This window comes from Cavia porcellus, unplaced genomic scaffold (genome assembly GCF_034190915.1).
Source record: "Cavia porcellus strain 051 isolate PalLab524CR breed Dunkin Hartley unplaced genomic scaffold, mCavPor4.1 scaffold_32, whole genome shotgun sequence".
Taxonomy (NCBI): Eukaryota; Metazoa; Chordata; class Mammalia; order Rodentia; family Caviidae; genus Cavia; species Cavia porcellus.
In genome coordinates this window covers 38,135,843-38,153,558 of record NW_026947515.1, presented here as the reverse complement: position 1 = coordinate 38,153,558, position 17,716 = coordinate 38,135,843, and the positions used below count along the sequence as shown (strand labels likewise).

Below are 17,716 nucleotides of genomic sequence, written 5' to 3'. Positions count from 1 at the left end.
CGACATGTTGCTTCACTACAGGCCCAGAACAGTAGGACCACTTGGTGACAGACTGGAACCTCTAAAATGGCGAGCTGACATAACCTTTTCTCTTTGTAAGTGAACTGTCTCAGGTATTTTGTTATAGTGACAAACAGCTGATGAACACACTAGGCCACCTGATCATCTGTGAGCAACTTTCTGAGGCTGCGTCTTACATCAGAGCTACAAGGGCTGAACGACAACACCACAAAGCCTTGCCTGGGCTGTTCCTGTTTCAGGTTCTAGCAAGTGGGAAACGAAGAGGAACCACCCATGTAGGTAAAGAATGGAGACTAGCAAGGTGGAGGGGCCGCAAGCAGTCATGGTGAAGTTCAGACTTTCCCCAGGCATTCAGGAACCTGGATGACTGAGTCAGATGCACCCATCTAGGATTCCTTCCTTTCCCCTTCCCTTCTCCCCTCCCCTCTCCTCCTCTCTCGTCTCTCTCTCTCTCTCTCTCTCTCTCTCTCTCTCTTTCCATCTCCCTTTCCCTCTCTTTCTCATGGTTCTAGAAATCAACCCCAGGGCCTCACACATGCTAGGCACATGCTTGACTCCTGAGCTACATCCCAAGACCTTTTTTTTTTTTTTATTTTTGACACAGGGGTCACAATTGTTGGCAGGCTGGCCTTGGACTTACTACCCTCCTGCCTCAGCCTCCTGAGTAGCTAGGATTACTGCCCTGACAGTCTCCAATAAATGGTCACTCCACACAGAGCAGCTGACTGTGAAGACCAAGGACACAGGAAAACCTACACTTCCGCCATCAAGCAAGTGCTGGCATTAGCACCATATCTGCAGACACAGTCTCGCTCAGGCTGCGGGGAGGTGCCTGGCATACGTGCGGGAGGTACCGCAACAGCATTTTCACTTAGCTGCCTCTTCCAAGGTAAACGACAAGAGTCTAAGGAGCCAACAGGAAGGACAGAGTGCAGCAGGGCCCAGCTTAACTGTATTGCATTCCCCGAAGGACACTGTCGTGTTAGTTCTCCAGTGTCTGCAATCAGCATCAGTCAGCTGATAGTCTGCAAGTCCAATCTGTAGCAGATGCAGGAAGGACACTGCCAGCACCCCATTTTTCTCCCAGCTGGGGTTCCGAGAGAAGCAGCTATCTGCTCTCCATCTCCGGGTCCTGGATCCTGAGGAACTGGAGGGGAGGTGCGCTAAAACCCCCGCAGGAGTCAGGGGGAGAGAGGACCCGGCGACCTGAATCCCTGGCTGCCGGAGCCTGCGAGCAGAGCCAGGGAGGGTGGCAGAGGACCTGGTCAGGAGGGCAAGAGGGAGACGCTGTGGGGGAGGAAGCCGCATGCAGCCCCCTGGGCATGCAGGGTGCATCGGAGTTGACGAAACCAACAAGGTTGTTAGTTCGAAGCTAACAAAAGACACGTGCAGCTGTGAGCCAACAGAGACACCTGTGGGATGAGGTCTCCCTCTTCACAGAATCACCAGGCCCGGGAGTAAGGTGACACCTCAAACTCCACAAACCCACCAAGAGTCACCTTCGTGTCCATCTGAGTTTCCCGTGCCACTCTCGCAGGTCATAGGTGCCATGAACTCCTGGGCATCAGCCCAGTATTCCTACTACTTGGCGAGGTCTCCACTTGGAGTCCCTTTTCTCAAATCCCCTTGAAGAAGACGTTGGGAGATCCCAACTTTTTTCTTTGTGTTGACTGAAAGATGGACATGATGGTCAGAGCACCAGCAGCCTTTTGAGACCATGAGTATGCTTCAGGGCAGTGACGGGGCAGAAGGGTAAGAGAAAGCCAGTCCTAGCCTGTCTTCTTCTGTGTGTGTGTAAGGGAAAAATACAACCCTCTGAGTTTATGCCACTGCTATTTTGGCCTCAGTGTTGTAGGCAGCCAGGTTAGTCCTAACCGAGCATGTCTTGTGATTTCTAGAGCACCTGCCCTTGCATCCTTCTCCTAAATTTCCCTGATCCATTAGTCAATGATGTTCATTGACTATTCATGCCTTCAAAGACTCTTAAGTTTTCATTCCATACCGATAGACCAAAATATAAAATTCAAATGTGTGTGATGAGTCATAGCCCAAGGCCAGAACACTGAGAATTCATCAGTGGGTAGGCAAACTGGTTTGTTCCTGCTTTCATAGGAAACCAAAGGGTGGGCAGGCGCTCGTGGTATCCCAAAGGGAGAGAGCAGGACAAAGTCCCCAAGCGAGGAAGGTGCTTACGAAATGACTGACAGGATCTTTTAATCCCTTCTGGTTCCCTGTCTGTCTTCTTGGTAGAAATAAAGTTTCATGCAAACATCAGAAGAATATGCTATGGTTTTTACAGTAAAAGACATATATTAAAGTGGTAGATACAAGCTAGCTGCATGGCTGTGGGTAATGCACTTAACCTTCAGCCTCATCATCTGAGAAATGGGCATCATGCTGACTAGCTAGAGAGATGCTCTGATGGGTACATGCAACCAACCAGTATGTGGCAGTGTTTCATGTGCCATAATCAGACAGTAAATGCAGACATCACCTCATTGTCCTGTTTGTTCATTATCACCATCACCACCACCATCATCAACAACAACAAAAGTCTTGCCTTTAGCTGGGAGGCTCAGGGAGTATCTCAGGGCATCAGCTAGTGAGTGACTCTTATGGTTTGTGTCTAGATGTCCCCCCAAAGCTCCATGTGGTCATCCAGGTGGCTTTTGGGAGGTGGCTGACCTAGCACGTGAGATGCTGGTATTAAGGGTGTGTGATTACTAAATTAGTTCACTGACTGCCTTAGCACAGTTCTGGATAACGGAAAGACCCATCTTGGGTGTGGGTGGCACCACCCAAAGGCGGGCAGCCTGGAAGGGGTAACAGGGGCAGGCAGGCTGCTGCTTGCTGGTTTTGGCTGTGCTGTTCCTGTCTGCGATGCCCCTCTGCCATGTGCACTGTGCCTTGGAGCCAGAACCTCTACAAACCGTGAGCCAAAATAAACCTTCCCTCCTCTCACGTTGGGTGTCTGGTATTTTGTCTCAGTGATGAGGAAAGTGACTCAGACCGTGGCCACGAACAGGTCTCTCATACCAAGGCTCCCGTGGTTTCTCTCCCAGTTGGCTTTGCAGCTTGCACAAAAGACACTGAACTTCTCTGAGTCTTCACTGTTTTTATGCATGAGATGGGAACGTGAAGACTCCTTGTCACCCTCCAGGGTTGTGATCTGGGTGAGATGTGTTCCCAGACGTTTGTAAGCTATGGCATCGTTAAGTGACTCCTGCATAAGATGCCCACTGTTGCTGCTCAGGGCTACAGATCAGTTTGTCCCTGGCAAGTATTATGGTCTGCATTGCCACAGTGGCAGAGAGTAAGTCTTCATGGGGGCTGAGCCCAAGAGGGCTGGGCAGGAAGGTCAGAGGCACTCATGTGAAGTTTCCTGCCACCCTGATTGCAGGCAGAAGGCAACCTCACTGGGGATGGAGTCAGGAACAGGGTGGGCAGAGCTTGGCCTTGATGACCAGCCCACTTCCTTTGCCTCAGTCTCCATGGCACCTAGGTCCCTAAGGGTCCGTGCGTGGAGGGCCTCCCTCCCCAGGTCTCTGATCAGTTTCTCCCTGTGACCTTGCCAGGACCCAATTCTTAAGCTAACATCACCCCAAGCCTTGCTGCCCCCAGTAGGTGTAGGCACCATCTATCCTCACAAAATGCTCAGAGAGACAGGCATCCACTTTATGGATGAAGAGACTCAGCCTTATCAAAGTTCAGTGTCTTGAGGAAGGCCCACAGCTACTGACCAGTAAAACCAGACCTAGGATTGGAAACCACAGTGGTCTGGCACCACATACGGGTAACCACTTATACAGCCTCTGCTCCAAGGTTAAGTTCCCAGGTCTCCATCCTAGCTTTCTCCCACTGCTTCCCATTGCCCCCCAGCTGGAATCACTGGATTTGGGGTGATTTAGGAGAAGCATCATCAAAAATCATAGTAAAGCATTTTCTAACAAATCTACCTCAGGGTCACGTAGAAGAAAATTTTATGCAACCTACTTTTTGCTACTGATTACGTCTTAGGTTCTGTGAAATTAGAGGTTACCTTGTGGAGATGAGATAATCTGCAAGCGACTTTTCTCTGGTGGTAAAGGACAGCCAGGGAGAGGGATGCACACCTGTGATCATAGCTACTCAGAAAGCTAAGCAGGGGTTTTGCCAGTTTAAGGGCCGGCCTGGGCAACTTAGGGAGACTCTGTCTCAAAATTTTTTAAAAAAGGTGTGGATATAGCTTAGTGATAAAGTACTCCCTGGGTTCAAGCCCTTGTACCATAACAAAGAAGGAGGAGGAGGAGGAGGAGGAGGAGGAGGAGGAGGAGGAGGAGGAGGAGGAGGATTGCTATGGTTTTTACAGTAAAAGACATATATAAGTGGTAGATATAAGCTAGCTGCCCAGAATGGAGCTCCTGCCCAGCCACCCACAAAAATACCCCAGGTGTAGCGTGCGCCCACTTGAGGCAACCAGGTGGCACTACTTTAAGTGAGAAAGTGGGCTCCCCACAAGTGATGCCCCTTCTCCAACCCAGGATCTGCCCGACTGATTTCAAAATACGGAGTTAGTCAGATGTTCGGTATAAACTAAAGTCCCTGCCAAAGTGTATGCATTTTGAATACTCTATCTCTCAGAATTATAAAAGTGAAGAAAATCTTTGCCTCCTGGTAAAGGAACTCCAGACATCACCAAGAAGCCAAAAGAAGGCCAGACCAATTTTCTTATGGTCTGTGTCTAGATGTCCCCCTCAAAGCCTTTCAAAGGCGGCTGAATGTAAAGTTTGTGATTGGTTCACTGTCTAGTGCTGGCGTTGGTGGTGTGTGCGCTGCACCCACCCTGGGGTGAAGAGCTAGAATACAATCTAAGGGAGAGACAGGGGCATGCTCCTCCCTTTTGCATTATGCCTTTGCCACTTTTAGTATCTGTGGCAGCTTCAGAACTGTTACCCCTCAGCCACGCCACCCTGTTTTGGAACCAGCTGAGTATGGACTGAAACCTCCACAAAGTGTAAGCTAAACAAACCTTTCCTTCATTTTGGGTGTCAGGTATGTTGTCCCAGCAACGAGAGAAAAGTAACTAAGACAAGTTTATTTTGGGCCAGTGGGAGGAGAGAATAAAAGACTGACCTTAAACTGGCCTGCTGCCTGTAAGGTTAGTTTGGCAGACTTTTCCCAAGGTGTCTGACCACCTTTCCAAGTCCAAAGCTTTTGGCTGAGTTGTTCCAACACTGTTTCTTTGCTATTTTGCTTCTGATCTTTATTTCCTTCTATTTGTTTTTGGTGTTATTCCTTTTATTTCTATTTTATTTCTAATTTCTTCAGGAAAGATAAGAGGATATTTCATAACTTTCTTCTTTTCTAACAAATGTACTTGGTATTAAAAAATTAAAAAACTTTGTCATATATCTTTATATATTCATTCTGTTTCTAGATACTGTATTTTGTTCAATTAACCTATCTAATACCAATGTGTGCCATCTCAGTACACATGGTCCTATACTACCATCAAAGACCTAGTAAGGGAGATATCTCATTCTGACTCTCATGCAAAAATATATAAAGCCGAGTATGGTTACACCCACCTATAATCCCAGAACTCAAAAAAGGCTGAACCAGGAAGATCTCAAGTTCCAGATCAGCCTAGATGACATAGAGAAACTCTGTCTCCAATCAAACAAAACACAACAATAGCAGAAATATAAGTAAATATTATACCTCAGAGCACTTATTCTCTTAAATAGACTTTAGCTTATTTTTTTATAGCCAGGCATGGTGGTGCACACCTGTAATCCCAGCTCCTGGGGGTGGAGAGTTGAGGCAGGAGTTCAAGGCCAGCCTCGAATTCTTAGCAAGACCCTATTCAATGTCTAAAAAATTAAAGTGACTGGAGATGTTGTTTAGAGCTCCTCAGTTCAATTCCCTTGCAATATTAATGTGACAGTAGGTTAATATAAGGTGACTTCAGTTAATCATACTTGGTTATGGTCTCTCTTGCCCTATCTCAGTTTTCTTAGACTTCATTTTTATTTGCAGTTTCTCAAGAATTCCCACTTTTTAGACACTGTACATTAAAAACTGATCAGGGCCAAGTCTGTCCATACTCATCATGATGGCTACATCTTTCTTTGGCCAGAACCGAATCACCATGCAAATACAATCGCCTGTCTGCTCCTGGGAGAAGGAAACAGGCAGAGGCTTCCTGTCAGTGTTCTGGGAGCTCCTATAGCTGACCTGGGCAGCCTGAGCTGCCCCTTTGCTGACCAGAGTAGAGGCACAGATAAGTGGTAGGATTTGGTTGTTCTAAAGAAGTCGCTTTGAGTCCCTTCCTCTGGTTACAACCTTAGCTTACACGTAGTCTGCCACCTGATCCTGCATGCCCCATGAAGAGGAGACTCCAAAGCTCTGCCCCAAGGTGTGAGCAGAGAGAATCAAAGGCTGCAAGATGAGCAGGGTCATAACCAAAGAACAGCTTCAGAGGAGACCGAAGCATCCTACCGCATGAGCCCTGCCTCCCGGGCGAGGCTCCTCAGCACTTACCTGGGGCCTTGAGTTCAGCATCGATGACGGTGAGCAGTTCCTGGCAGATGCTACAGTAAGGAACGGGCCAGGTCAGGAACCGGTGGTAGGTTCTGGCCGCCTTCAGAAGGAGATCTGAGTCTGGCGGGAAATGCGGTGTCTAGGATGGAGGAGGAGCAGCAAACAGAAAAATCCGTGTGAGAAAGCACTCACTGTTATTCCAGGATTGCTTCTGTCCTTTTCTGGGATGTTCCAGAAAGGAGGAGCATCTCCTGGGAGCAGTGTGTCACAGGGCAGTGTCAGGAGGAACCAGAAGTGACCCACCAGAATAAGTTACAGATGCAAGGTATTTCTACAATAAATGCCCTGTTTTTACCTAACAGACCAGGGTTTAGTCAACACTTGAAGAGCCTCTCTGAAAAGCCATCCCTATGGGCATCGTTCTAAATGGTGCCTCTCATTTTGGGGTATGAATTTCAAGGCTTAAATTATCTTCATTTAAATATCCTTGGTAAAGAGAAATGTTTATTGCTTGAGTGGCACTGATGTACATAGCACCCTTTGGCATCACTAGTCTGGTGAATACAGGGGTCATTAGGAAAAACTGACCACTCGGATGAAAAATGAGATGGACATAAAATCTCTCAACAGACTCTTTTGTGACGTATGAACTTGGTGTGACAGAACTTCCTCTCTGGAAGTCCAGAGATGACAGGCACCATGGCAGGCACATGGAGATATTGGAGGCCTTTCAAGATGGCGGCTCACACGCCAAACATGGGCACTTCTCAGATGAAGAAATACAAATGGCAAATAAATATAAGATGGTGGCTCTAAAGACATTAGGGAGTGACATCCATCTCAGTGTCATCACTGGACAGCTTTTCTGTTTATGCCTCGAGGTGTGGAGGTGTGCCCACGCTGGGGAATCTCTCTTCCCTGTCTCCTCTCTCTTCCTTGTCTTGTTCTTCCGTCCTGGCCCACCTGGACTTACACAGAGGACAGTGGAATAGAAGAGCAGGGCCAGTGGGGTGAGGAGGTCATAGGTACCCTTTTCTTGAACCTGCAGAGAAGACAGGGAAGTCAAAATGCCGTAAGTCTGTCGGCCTATTCTGAAATTAGTAGGGGTCTGAGGCACCCAGAAAGCCCAACCATCTCTTCTGTGCTCGGCAGACTTCCTCAGGGTCAAATTTAGACCTTTCCCTCCCTGCGCCATGAATAGAGGATGTGTTTACCACACATGCTGTCTGATCCTCTCCACAAAGCCCTACTGCTACCCAGCAGCTGACCCTTTATATTTAGGTTTCTAAGTTGAGCTCTCCAGAGGTGGGTGAGGTCTTGAATTGGTTTGCTTGTGATCAGCGTATTAAAGCGTCAGCCAAAAGACGATGCCAGAATTGTGACTCTGGATGCCTTGATAAACTTCCTTCTTCTAGGGGCAGCGACTCAGAGGGAAAAATCACGTGTTTTCCAGACTTCAAGAGTCCTCTTTATAAAAGAACCAGAACCCTCTTTGGAGGACTCACAGCCAGTCCGGAAACACAGCCCGGCCAGCATTAAACACACTCCTTAGTCAGAAAAGCCCAGAACTGAACTCTCAGAGGAGTTCATCCTCCCAATCTGCTTTCTCTTCCATGTCTCTGTTGTTATGTGTTCCTTCTAAGGAAAGGAATTCAGGAAAGCTTCCTCTCCGCTTTCTAGTCAATACCTTGACTTACAAGCACTGTGTTTCCTAGGAAGCAGCTTACACTCTTGCCTGTGGTTCACCTGCTACCTGTTCATCCTCGGAAAAACACAGCCCCTTCTCAATACACGAGCACTGCTAGCCTGGCATAACCCGTGGGTTCCAGGGCCTTCTCATGGTGCAGAGAAGGAAGGGTCTAAATTAGACCCTGCGGAAGTCTGTCAAGCACACAGGAGATGGTAGGGGTTTCTCAGCGCCTCAAACCCCCACCAGGTTCAGAAGAAGCCAAGCACTATCCACCCCACGTGCCCCATGGCTGACCTATTTCTCAATGGAGGAGGCCCATCCAAGGTCCGCCCTCCCATCCTGGGCTCAATCTCACCTCCCGGGTTTTCTGCAGGATCTGCTCCAGGAGGATGAGGAAGTGGCCCGGGTCCCTGCTTACTAGCTCCTGCAGGCTCCAGCAGTTCAGACACAGCCCAGCTGGGAAGAGAGTGAAGAGGCAAGGTGGTCAGTGCAGGTCTCGGGCAGTCGGCCTCAGGCAGGAGGTGGGGGAATCTACCCCGGGATGCCTTAGTGCGTGCTGGATGTGCTGGGACATCGTTTTTAAAGTAAGAGAGGCTTGTTCCCCTTCTGGGTGTCTTCCCAGAAGAATCAAAAACATCATACAGCAATCATGTGCACCCATGTTTATAGCAGGATATTTGGTAATAGCTAGATCTGGGAGACAACCCAAATGCCCATCAGCCGGTGAATGCATATAAAAAGATGTGAGATATATATATTACTCAGCCATAAAGAAGGATAAACTTGAGACTTTTATAGGTAAATGGATACAGCTTGAGACCATACTCATAAGTTAAATAAATCAGACCCACATGTGTAAACATCATATTGTCTCACTCATATGAGAAGCAGAATGAATACGTAAGATCCACAATGTACAAAGATATTTTGAATTGGGAGAAACTGTTCAAAAGAAAAGAGAGACTGATGGGGGAAAGGAAGGGAAAGAAAAGGAAAAATACACATACATATACACAAGACAGTTAAGACAGTTACATAGCTCGTTTCTCTTAGTTCACTGAAAAGAAAGAATTTGCTGCTCTTGTTTGGACAGAATTTCATGCCTGTATTTTGTACTCTGAGCAACTTGTATGAAGACAAGAATACACAATATATTAGTTATTGTTACTCTCCTATTAGCCTGATGTGAAACTCTGGTTTATTTTATTTTTCTTCTCTTTAAAAGAGAGACAAAATGGGGGAGGGAGAGGGAGGAGGAGGGAGGCCGGCTAGGAGAAAATTCTAGACTCAACCCTATTGTGCCCTCGGGACATAACACCATATCCTGGTCCTTTATGCGCAAGCGACTCAAGAGCCACCAGGATTAGGGATCCAGGCTGGGATCTCCTCAAAGGCCGGTGACCACGCCGAGGCTCTAACCCTGACCTCTGGGGACGCGTCAGATCCTCCCAGCCCTGGGCTCCTGCGGAAGGTGCCAGTACCTTGAGATGCAGGGAAGTTAGGTCAGAGGCGGAAGAGAAGGGCTCAGCGAGCTCCACCTGGACACCGTCTGGGACTCCCCAGGACTGCCTGGCAGTGGAGCTGGGGAAGGGGAAGCTAAATTTATCTGTAATTCAGAAGCTACGCTGGGCGTTTTGTCATTGTAACTTCCCCAGACTTTCTTGAGTTGGTTGATCTCTGTTTCCCCGAAGTTAGCAAGGGCAAACCCCTAAAATTTTAAGGGGTGGTCACAGGGATGGGGGTGCTGTGTGAAGGGGAGTGGACAGTAAGGGTAGAGGTGGACTGACCATGAATTTCATGGGCTTCAGCCCCCAGTTGCTCAGAACCCTGGGCTCCTTTCAAAGTTCTGGAGCCCCTGGTCGTGTGCTCAGGTAGGCAGGTATTTGAAAAACTTGCAAAAATCAGAGTTTTTTTTTTTTTTTTTTTTTTTTTTTTCTTACTGCTGCCCTGTTAAGTTTGGGCTCCATCAAAACCTGGGTAAGGAGGCTGGCAGCAAAACTGCCACGGACACCTATTGTGTGCCACTGTGGTGCTGGGCCTTGCCTGTATTTTCCTGGAGTCTTTACTCTTTCTTTGGAAAAGTGGTCCTGCTATTCCCATTTTACAGAGAAGGTAAATGGAGTCCTAAGAGAATAGATAGCTTGTACAAGGTTATATAGCCAGTGAGAGACAATTTTAATTTAGATCTGTTTCATTCCAAAGCCAGGAAAAGCTCTCTGAGGAGGTGATGGTTGAGCTGAGGCCTGCTATGCACAATTTCTAGGGAAGAGTTCTAGGCAGCAAGTGCAAAGGGCTTGGGGTAGGAAGGAACTAGGTATGTTCAACACTGTATCTATCTCATAGAATAGTTAGGGAGAAAAATGAGGCACAGTGGTTACATGCCATGAAGTTAGGTGGCCTTAACCATATGCGTGTGGTGAGACCCAAGGGCCTCTTCCGTCCTTGTCAAGGGGAGTGCTGACCCTCTCCTTTGATACAACACAAAATGAGATACAGGATATAAAAAACAAATTTTTTTTCGAGACAGTCTCTCTAGGTAGTTCAGGCTGTGAACTGGAATATTCCCATCTAGGCCTCCTGAGTACTGGGATTACAGGCATATACTACTATACCCACTCTAATGGGGATAAGGAATTCCTACAACTGGGCACCAGCCTTCAGAGACACGGTGGCCCCGCCTGTGGACACCTGATCCTTAGTCCCGAGGAGCATGGAGCATAGAGGCCTCCCACTCCCTGAAGCTGCTGTGGGCTTCCCTTGTTCCACAGGGAAGAGGGAGGGGTAAAAAGAGCTAGAGACAAGTGAACAGGCGAACTGTGCCCAGCGCCACCTGCAAATGCCCGGCTGCTGTTTCTAAACAGTTTGGTGCCTCTAGGAGCTATGCATCTAATGTACGCTGCAGAGGCACCATGCTGCCCTGATCAGGGTGAGGAAGATGCTGGAGAAGGCAAACAGAGCCACACACCAAGGAATCATGGGGCATCGGTGTCACGTCAGGCGCCTGGCCAAGGGAGGTGAGGGACTTGCTCAAATCACACGCACAGGCTTTGAAATAGAGCCTTCCCGCCCCCACGCTGCACCCGAGGCTGCCTCAGGCCCTCAGGACGCATCCCCAGCTTCTCAGACCAACCTGACCAGGATGTGGAGCGGCGGCCCAGGCTGAGTCCATGTAAGCAGCGCTCCAGGGCGTGCTGGATGCGGTCCTCCGTGCATGTCGTGGCCCCTGGCTGCATCCTGAGTCATTGCCTGCAGTGGGGACAGACACCAGTCACCCCGATAAGCTCCTGGCTCAGGGAGCCCTGAGCTCCTAAGAGCGGCAGCAAAGATAAAGCAGAATTCCTAGCCCCATGCCGTGAGCCCACCACGGCTCGGGTGCGGTGAGCACACAGGAGGCTTTCAGCTGTCTCCAGGGCAGAAGCAGCTTCCAGCAGGTCACGTCCCAGCCACAGGACCAAGGAGTCGGAAGCAGAGCATTAGAGGAAGCTCACGGCCAAAGACAGGAGCAGACGGGGACGCAGGCCTACCTGCCTACCCGTTCCAAGTGGGGAGTGCCACCCAGTGCCAAGGAAGGCCCAGAGAATGACACGGCCCAGGAGGACCTTGAGGGGAAGTCAAAATCACTTGGGGGATTTTTTCTGAATTTCCAGGCTTGTGTCCCCAAGTCCTCCAGAGACAGCTGCAGCATCTCCCGCCATGTGCCGGGCACTCTGCTGCTGAGGTGCAGGCCGGAGCTGTGCCCACACACCCTCGCTCGTATCCCACCATGCCCCCTGCTTGGGCACCTAGGTCTCTGGTGTCATCAGTTACCCAAAGCCCTCGCCTCACCGCCCCTCCTTGTTCTCCAGGAAATCCTTATCTCAGCCACAAGGCCAGCAAGGGGAGGCTCTAGGAAAGGGCTTTAGCACCACATGAGAACTAAGAGGCTCCGGCAGGGCCAGCCCAGCTCCTTGGTGCTGGGTGACAGCTGCCTGCATCACAAGCGGTCAGGTACAGTGGTTAAGTCTGACTCTGGCATCCAACAGTCTTGGGCTCAACTCTAAACTCTGATACTTGCTAGCCACGAAATTTATAGTAAATTATTTAACTTTTCTGCAATTTGGCTTGCTTATCCATAAAACGGGGATGACCCCAGTGCTAGTTTACAGGGCTGTTGAGAAGATGAAGGATCACAGTGGATGCCCTGAATAAGCCCCTATGGCATCAGTGCCAGGGTACCAGTCTCCACCACCACTAACCTGGGAAGATCTTGTCCCTGGCCAGTAGCACGGGGTCCTAAACAAAGGTAAGGAAGTGGCAGGCCAGCTTTGTAGATCTGGAGACAGACCAGGAAACCAGGAGGAGGAAGCTTAGAGTTCAGAGCTGAGCCATGCAAAAGACATGCAAACAGAGATGAACTCCTAACCCAGCTGTGTGACTGACGCATTCACATTGCAAGGTCCCCATAAAGGCAAATCCTTCTGCTTCCCCAGCCTGTGGGGAACCACACAGAGGAAAATAAGCCCCTGTGAGCCATCCAGCCTCGCTTCATTGATGTTCCTGAGCATTAGAGTGCTAGGACTGCATTGGGGGAGGTAGAAAGTAGCACCCAAAGGTCCATTCTGTCACTGATGTCCTGACCACTTACTATGTGCTGGGCATGCTCCTCGGTGGAGGTGTACACACTGACAATCACCAAAGCAAGGAGGAATCCCAGGCCACCGAAGAAATGATGGCGCTGGGTGGGATATATAGAGAGCCCATCTAGGTTTCTGGGGACTCTGAAAAAGGAGAATTTCAGCTGGAGGAGGAAGCCCAGGGGAAAAGAAGGCACAGAGTATTCCACAAAGAGGTGAGGGCCTGTGCCGCCTTCTGGGTGCAGGAATTCACTTGCAAAGGAGCTAGAGCCTGGAGCATGGGGCTTCAGGGCTGGGCAAGCCTCAGACACAGCCTGACCTTCCGGGTCCCATGTCTCTGGTGCTGGGGTGGCCAGCTGAGTTCAGAAAAACTTGCACTGGTGATTCAGGACTCAGCACCTGGGTGTGTCCATGACTGACACTTGGATGAACGAGGCATCCTTAGGCCCTTTCATGGCAACACTTACAATTGCATTTGGACCAAGTAGAGTCCACTGCTCCTAGCCAGCCTGGGAAGATTCCCAGTGCTCTGCCCCTCCTTTACCTTGGAGTGTGCCAGGGCTTGGCATGGACGAGTGCCCATGGGGAATAGCATGGTGGTGGAACTCTGCCCTTCTGCCTTTGGTGGCAGCCAAGACCTGCTAGAAGAGCCAGAGCACCATGCACCTCTTGTGGAGGACTTTGGGACATAGGTGGCTGGCCCAGATGGCATCAGCCTACCCTTGGTGCTCATAGACTGATTCTTCACATCAACTCTAGGGTCAGTCACTGGAGGGAGTACAGGTCTTCCTGGAAGGCATCTCACATAAGAGGGAGACGGGATCACCATGGATAAGGGGCTCGTTCACAGCAGCCAGGGACAGGACAGCTGGGCACTGCCGTCCTAGGCCCAGCTTGCCACCTGCTCAGCCGACAAACCCACCCGGCTGCTCCTGCGCTGCCCGGAAGCAATGGCAGGGCCGGAGGGCTGAGATGGGGCAGGGGAGGCATCTGGTTGGGCCACTGTAGGGCAAATCACAGGCAAGAGTTCCCTGCTGAGGTGGGACCAGAGCCAGGAACAAAAGCTAAACCTGAATAGATCCCCTGTAGGCCACTAGCAGGGTGACGGAAATCACCAGCAAGAGGCTGAAGCCTGAATAACTTTTGTGGGATGCTGTTGAGACAGGAGGACAGGCAATTGGTGGCACAGAGGTCAAACAATTGCTGAGGTCACACGGCTAGGAGGTAACAAAGCCAGGATGTGCACCCAGGGAATCGAGGTGCTTAGCCACGACAGTACACTGGCTCTCACCATGGTGAGACGCAGGTATCAGCAAAAGGCACGCTTCTAGCCAACAAGGGAGGGCTCAATCACCCTGACACAGCTGGGGGCTCGGGCTCTGCAGTTCCTCCCTATGTCTGCCAACCAGCCAGCCTTGCTTCCTCTACAGAGGGCCAGAGCTCAGAAGACTGCAGCCACAGAGGGACACCCAGCAGTCCTCCCCCAGGGAAATGACCAGGGTGGCATGCAGGTGTGCTGAGCCCAGAGCACAGGCTGACCTGTGCAAACTGGGTTTGAAGTCACCATTCAGCCCAGCCCGGATGTGATGGACAGCTGGTCTTGCTTTGAGGCAGGCATGACCACTTATGCGTCCTATACTGTCATGATACAAACACAAGACACAAATACACCCTCAGCCAGTGTCATTCCCACCATGTCCATTTTTAGGGGTATGAACAGTGTCCTGGGACTGCTGCTAGCTGGCTTCACAAACGTCAGCTGCTGCCCCCCCAGGTCCCCTTGTGGCCGCTGACCATGGCTTCTCCTCCTGGCTCTCAGTGCATCTGGTTCAGTGAAGACTGCCAAGGCCTTCTCCAGGGAAATACTGGCAGCCTCGGTTTCCAGTTTCCAGTGTGGCATCCCCAGGACGTCTAGCACTTGGCCCCAGCTCTTCTAAGAGTCAGGACTTTTTGGGCTCTGGGCTTGGGTGGCCCAAGGAAGTCCAATTGAGGGGCCCTCAGCCGAGCTGCTCTGGGGTCAGCCCAGCACATGGTGGCTCAGCGCCCTGGCCTGGCACGTTCATTTCCGCCTGATGACTCAAGGTCAGTCACTTCTTGTGACTCATCAGCAGAAATGCATGGTTTGGGACCCCTTCTCTCCAAGATGACGCCTTCTTTTCAACACCTTGGCAGGCCAGGCCTGGCTTCCCGGCATCCAACTCCCCAGCCCTGAACTGGTGAAAGGAGCCCCCGTTGTGAAATCCCAGTACTGCCAGGAATGCCCCCCTCACCAACCCGGGGGTGGTGTTGAAACATTCTCAGTGGGACCTGCCCCACCTCCAAGTTCCTCTTCTGAGAAAGCACAGAGGACTCAGGACCGTGACCAGCACTTGGGACTGGGGGTGGGTCTGTGGAAACCCAGGGGACTCGGGGTTCTGCCTCCACACCCCTTTTCATGTTGACATGACCCCACGGCACAGGAGGGCTCATCCGTCCCCAGGAACAGGGCTGGGATCAGCCACGCTCCACTTCCTACAGCATCTGCACAGGGCTTCTTGTCTCGGGGGGCTTCTCAATCAGTGTGAAAGGCAGAACCGGAGGGCCACATCTCACAGGGAGGCAGATGTGGGACTCGAGCTTCTGGGAGGATTGCACTGCACTCCTGCTGTTCTGGAGTATTCCAGATCTCTGCTTTTCAGCCCTGGTTCCCAAATGTCAAGAGACCAGAAGTGGGGTACAAACGATCATAATTTAATTTAATGGTAATAGAAGTGATGCATATAATCACATGGAAGGGGATAGAGGAGAGAGTTCACCTAAATAACTTTAATGCACAGTATTTTGGGTGGAGATTGCAAGACTAGAGACAAAAAGAACTATACACAAATGCTGTTTCGTAAGAGTCAAAGCCGCACACGCAGGTGTCCTGGAGAAGTGCTGCTCCTCCTCCCAGTACGCCCCTCCAACCACATAGTAACAATCTCTTTAGTCTCTGCCGCGTCCTTCCTGGGTTGGAAGTGAGAATTGCTTCACTGGGGTCAGAGAGGAGATTGTGCCTCCTCTACGAGGAGGAGAACGGGGCAAAGAAGAGAGAGCTGGGCCTTGCAGGGCAACAGGAGGGGATGAGGACACACACAGGACTGAAGTGGGTGGCATCAGCCAGAACTGCAGGCCTTGGCGCACTTTGTGTCTAACAGTGTTGGTGTCACCTGCAAGGACAGAGTATGCCAGGTGTGTGCCTGGGGTCCAAAAGAGCTCAAGGTTAACCGCAATACATGAAAAACATTCAAAATAATGTCCAGTACACAATGAGTATTCAATAGCTGTTATCAATTAGCTATTGAGGTGCTTCTATGACATACAATTCTACATGCCTTTGGGATTCCATCAACAAGCAAAAGACTTCCTCGGTGATTCTGATGCACAGTCAGACTTTCTGGGGATGAAGCCCAGAACCTTGTAAATGTGCTAGGCCAGCGCTCCACATCGAGCTACCTCCCCAGCCCCTAGAATTTGGATCCTGAATGATCTCAAGAGCCCAGGTGATGGCCCTAGTCTGCGATGTACAGGGAGGTGGTGAAATCTTCAGGAAACAAGTTAGATTACTGGGGGCATGCCCTTGAAGGGGCTCCTGGGATTCCAGCACTTTCCTATCCCCTTCCCGGCTGCCGTGAGATGAGCAATATCCCCCGACGTGTGTTCTCGCTGGTTTTTCTGCCTTGGCACAGGTCCAGAAGCAACAGGGCAATCAACCACGGACTAAACCACCCAGAACTGTGAACCTAACTGAAACCTCCTTCCTTACAGGTTGTTTATCCTGGGGATTTTAGGAAGGAATGAGGGACAGAATAAAAAAGGTTAGACAGGCAGGCAGGCAGGCTGTTGCTAGGAGATGCTGGACATTTTCACCCGATTATCCAGTTTAATGATCATAATCACCCCGGGACACAATCACAGTCATGCATAATTCCTGAAGCTCGGGGAGATGAGCTATTGGCTGCTCGGGTTCCTGCGGTCACAGCTCTTATGGGCTGATAGGACTCCAGGGAAGTTTATCTAAAGTTGGCCTGACTCCCAAAGCCCACATGCTCCCAGCATGCTCGTCACAGGAAATCATTTCTGCCATTTTCGAGACATCCCAAGGGCAGAGGATACTGTTTCAGCTATATGTTATCATTGGAAGTTTCCAGCGATGTTCTGCACACAAGTTGTCCAAATGTCTATTGTTTGTGATTCCTTCTCTGAGCAGGTGCTGCTCACTTCCTCTGTCTTAGTTTATTTTTTAAGATTGAAGAGTCCTGGAGGGATTAGACGAACTCCCAGATGAGTCCATTACAGCAGCAACAGTAGATAATGGGCAGCAGATGGACAGAGCGACGGTAGATAATGGGCAGCAGATGGACAGGAACTACGAGAAGGTAAAAGAAACGGAGAGAGAGGGCTGAAGCGGAAATGTGCGGGAAGGGAGGCCCACTCGTCAGCTTTGTTCAAGCCTTCTTCGTCAATCAGAGGGGCACACGAACGCTTAGAAAGACCAAAGTTGTGGTTAAAGCCAAGAGCAGTGGGCTGAGGATGGAGGAGGGAAGGGAAAGGCTCTCACAGCACTTGGCACAAACTCTGGGCCATATACTGTCAGCACAGCATCTCACTTGTTCTGAACAGCCCTAGAGCTCACTGGATATACGACCATTAGGACGAGAAGCTCCAGGTGGCTAAATGATTTTCCCAAGGACACGCAACTAGCCAGTAGCATAGGGAAACTGAACCCCGATCTATCTGTCTGTTCTCTAAGTAGATTACTGAAAAGACAATAGCACGATGGTGTTGCCTTCACTTATATTGATTATAACAACAGCAATTAATGGGAATTGAGTGCTTACTGAGCTGGGCA

The 17,716-nt window shown here is 50.1% G+C and overlaps 1 protein-coding gene and 1 non-coding gene across 3 annotated transcripts in view; both read right to left on the bottom strand.

Moving 5' to 3' along the window:
* The window catches only part of Pik3r5 (phosphoinositide-3-kinase regulatory subunit 5), a 66,595-nt gene that overhangs the window by 13,124 nt on the left and 35,755 nt on the right, over positions 1 to 17,716 (bottom strand). For both annotated transcript variants that reach the window (XM_063242249.1, XM_003466229.5), the window contains exons 3-6: positions 11,364 to 11,479; positions 8,589 to 8,689; positions 7,517 to 7,585; positions 6,544 to 6,682 (exon numbers count right to left, since the gene is read on the bottom strand). In XM_063242249.1, coding sequence (XP_063098319.1) covers positions 6,544 to 6,682; positions 7,517 to 7,585; positions 8,589 to 8,689; positions 11,364 to 11,466 — 412 coding nt within the window. In that variant the 5' untranslated portion in view covers positions 11,467 to 11,479. The remainder of the gene's footprint in view (positions 1 to 6,543; positions 6,683 to 7,516; positions 7,586 to 8,588; positions 8,690 to 11,363; positions 11,480 to 17,716) is intronic.
* On the bottom strand, positions 10,588 to 10,715 carry LOC111755757 (U6atac minor spliceosomal RNA). Its single transcript, XR_002790319.1, has one exon. It is a non-coding gene; the product is annotated as a U6atac minor spliceosomal RNA (small nuclear RNA).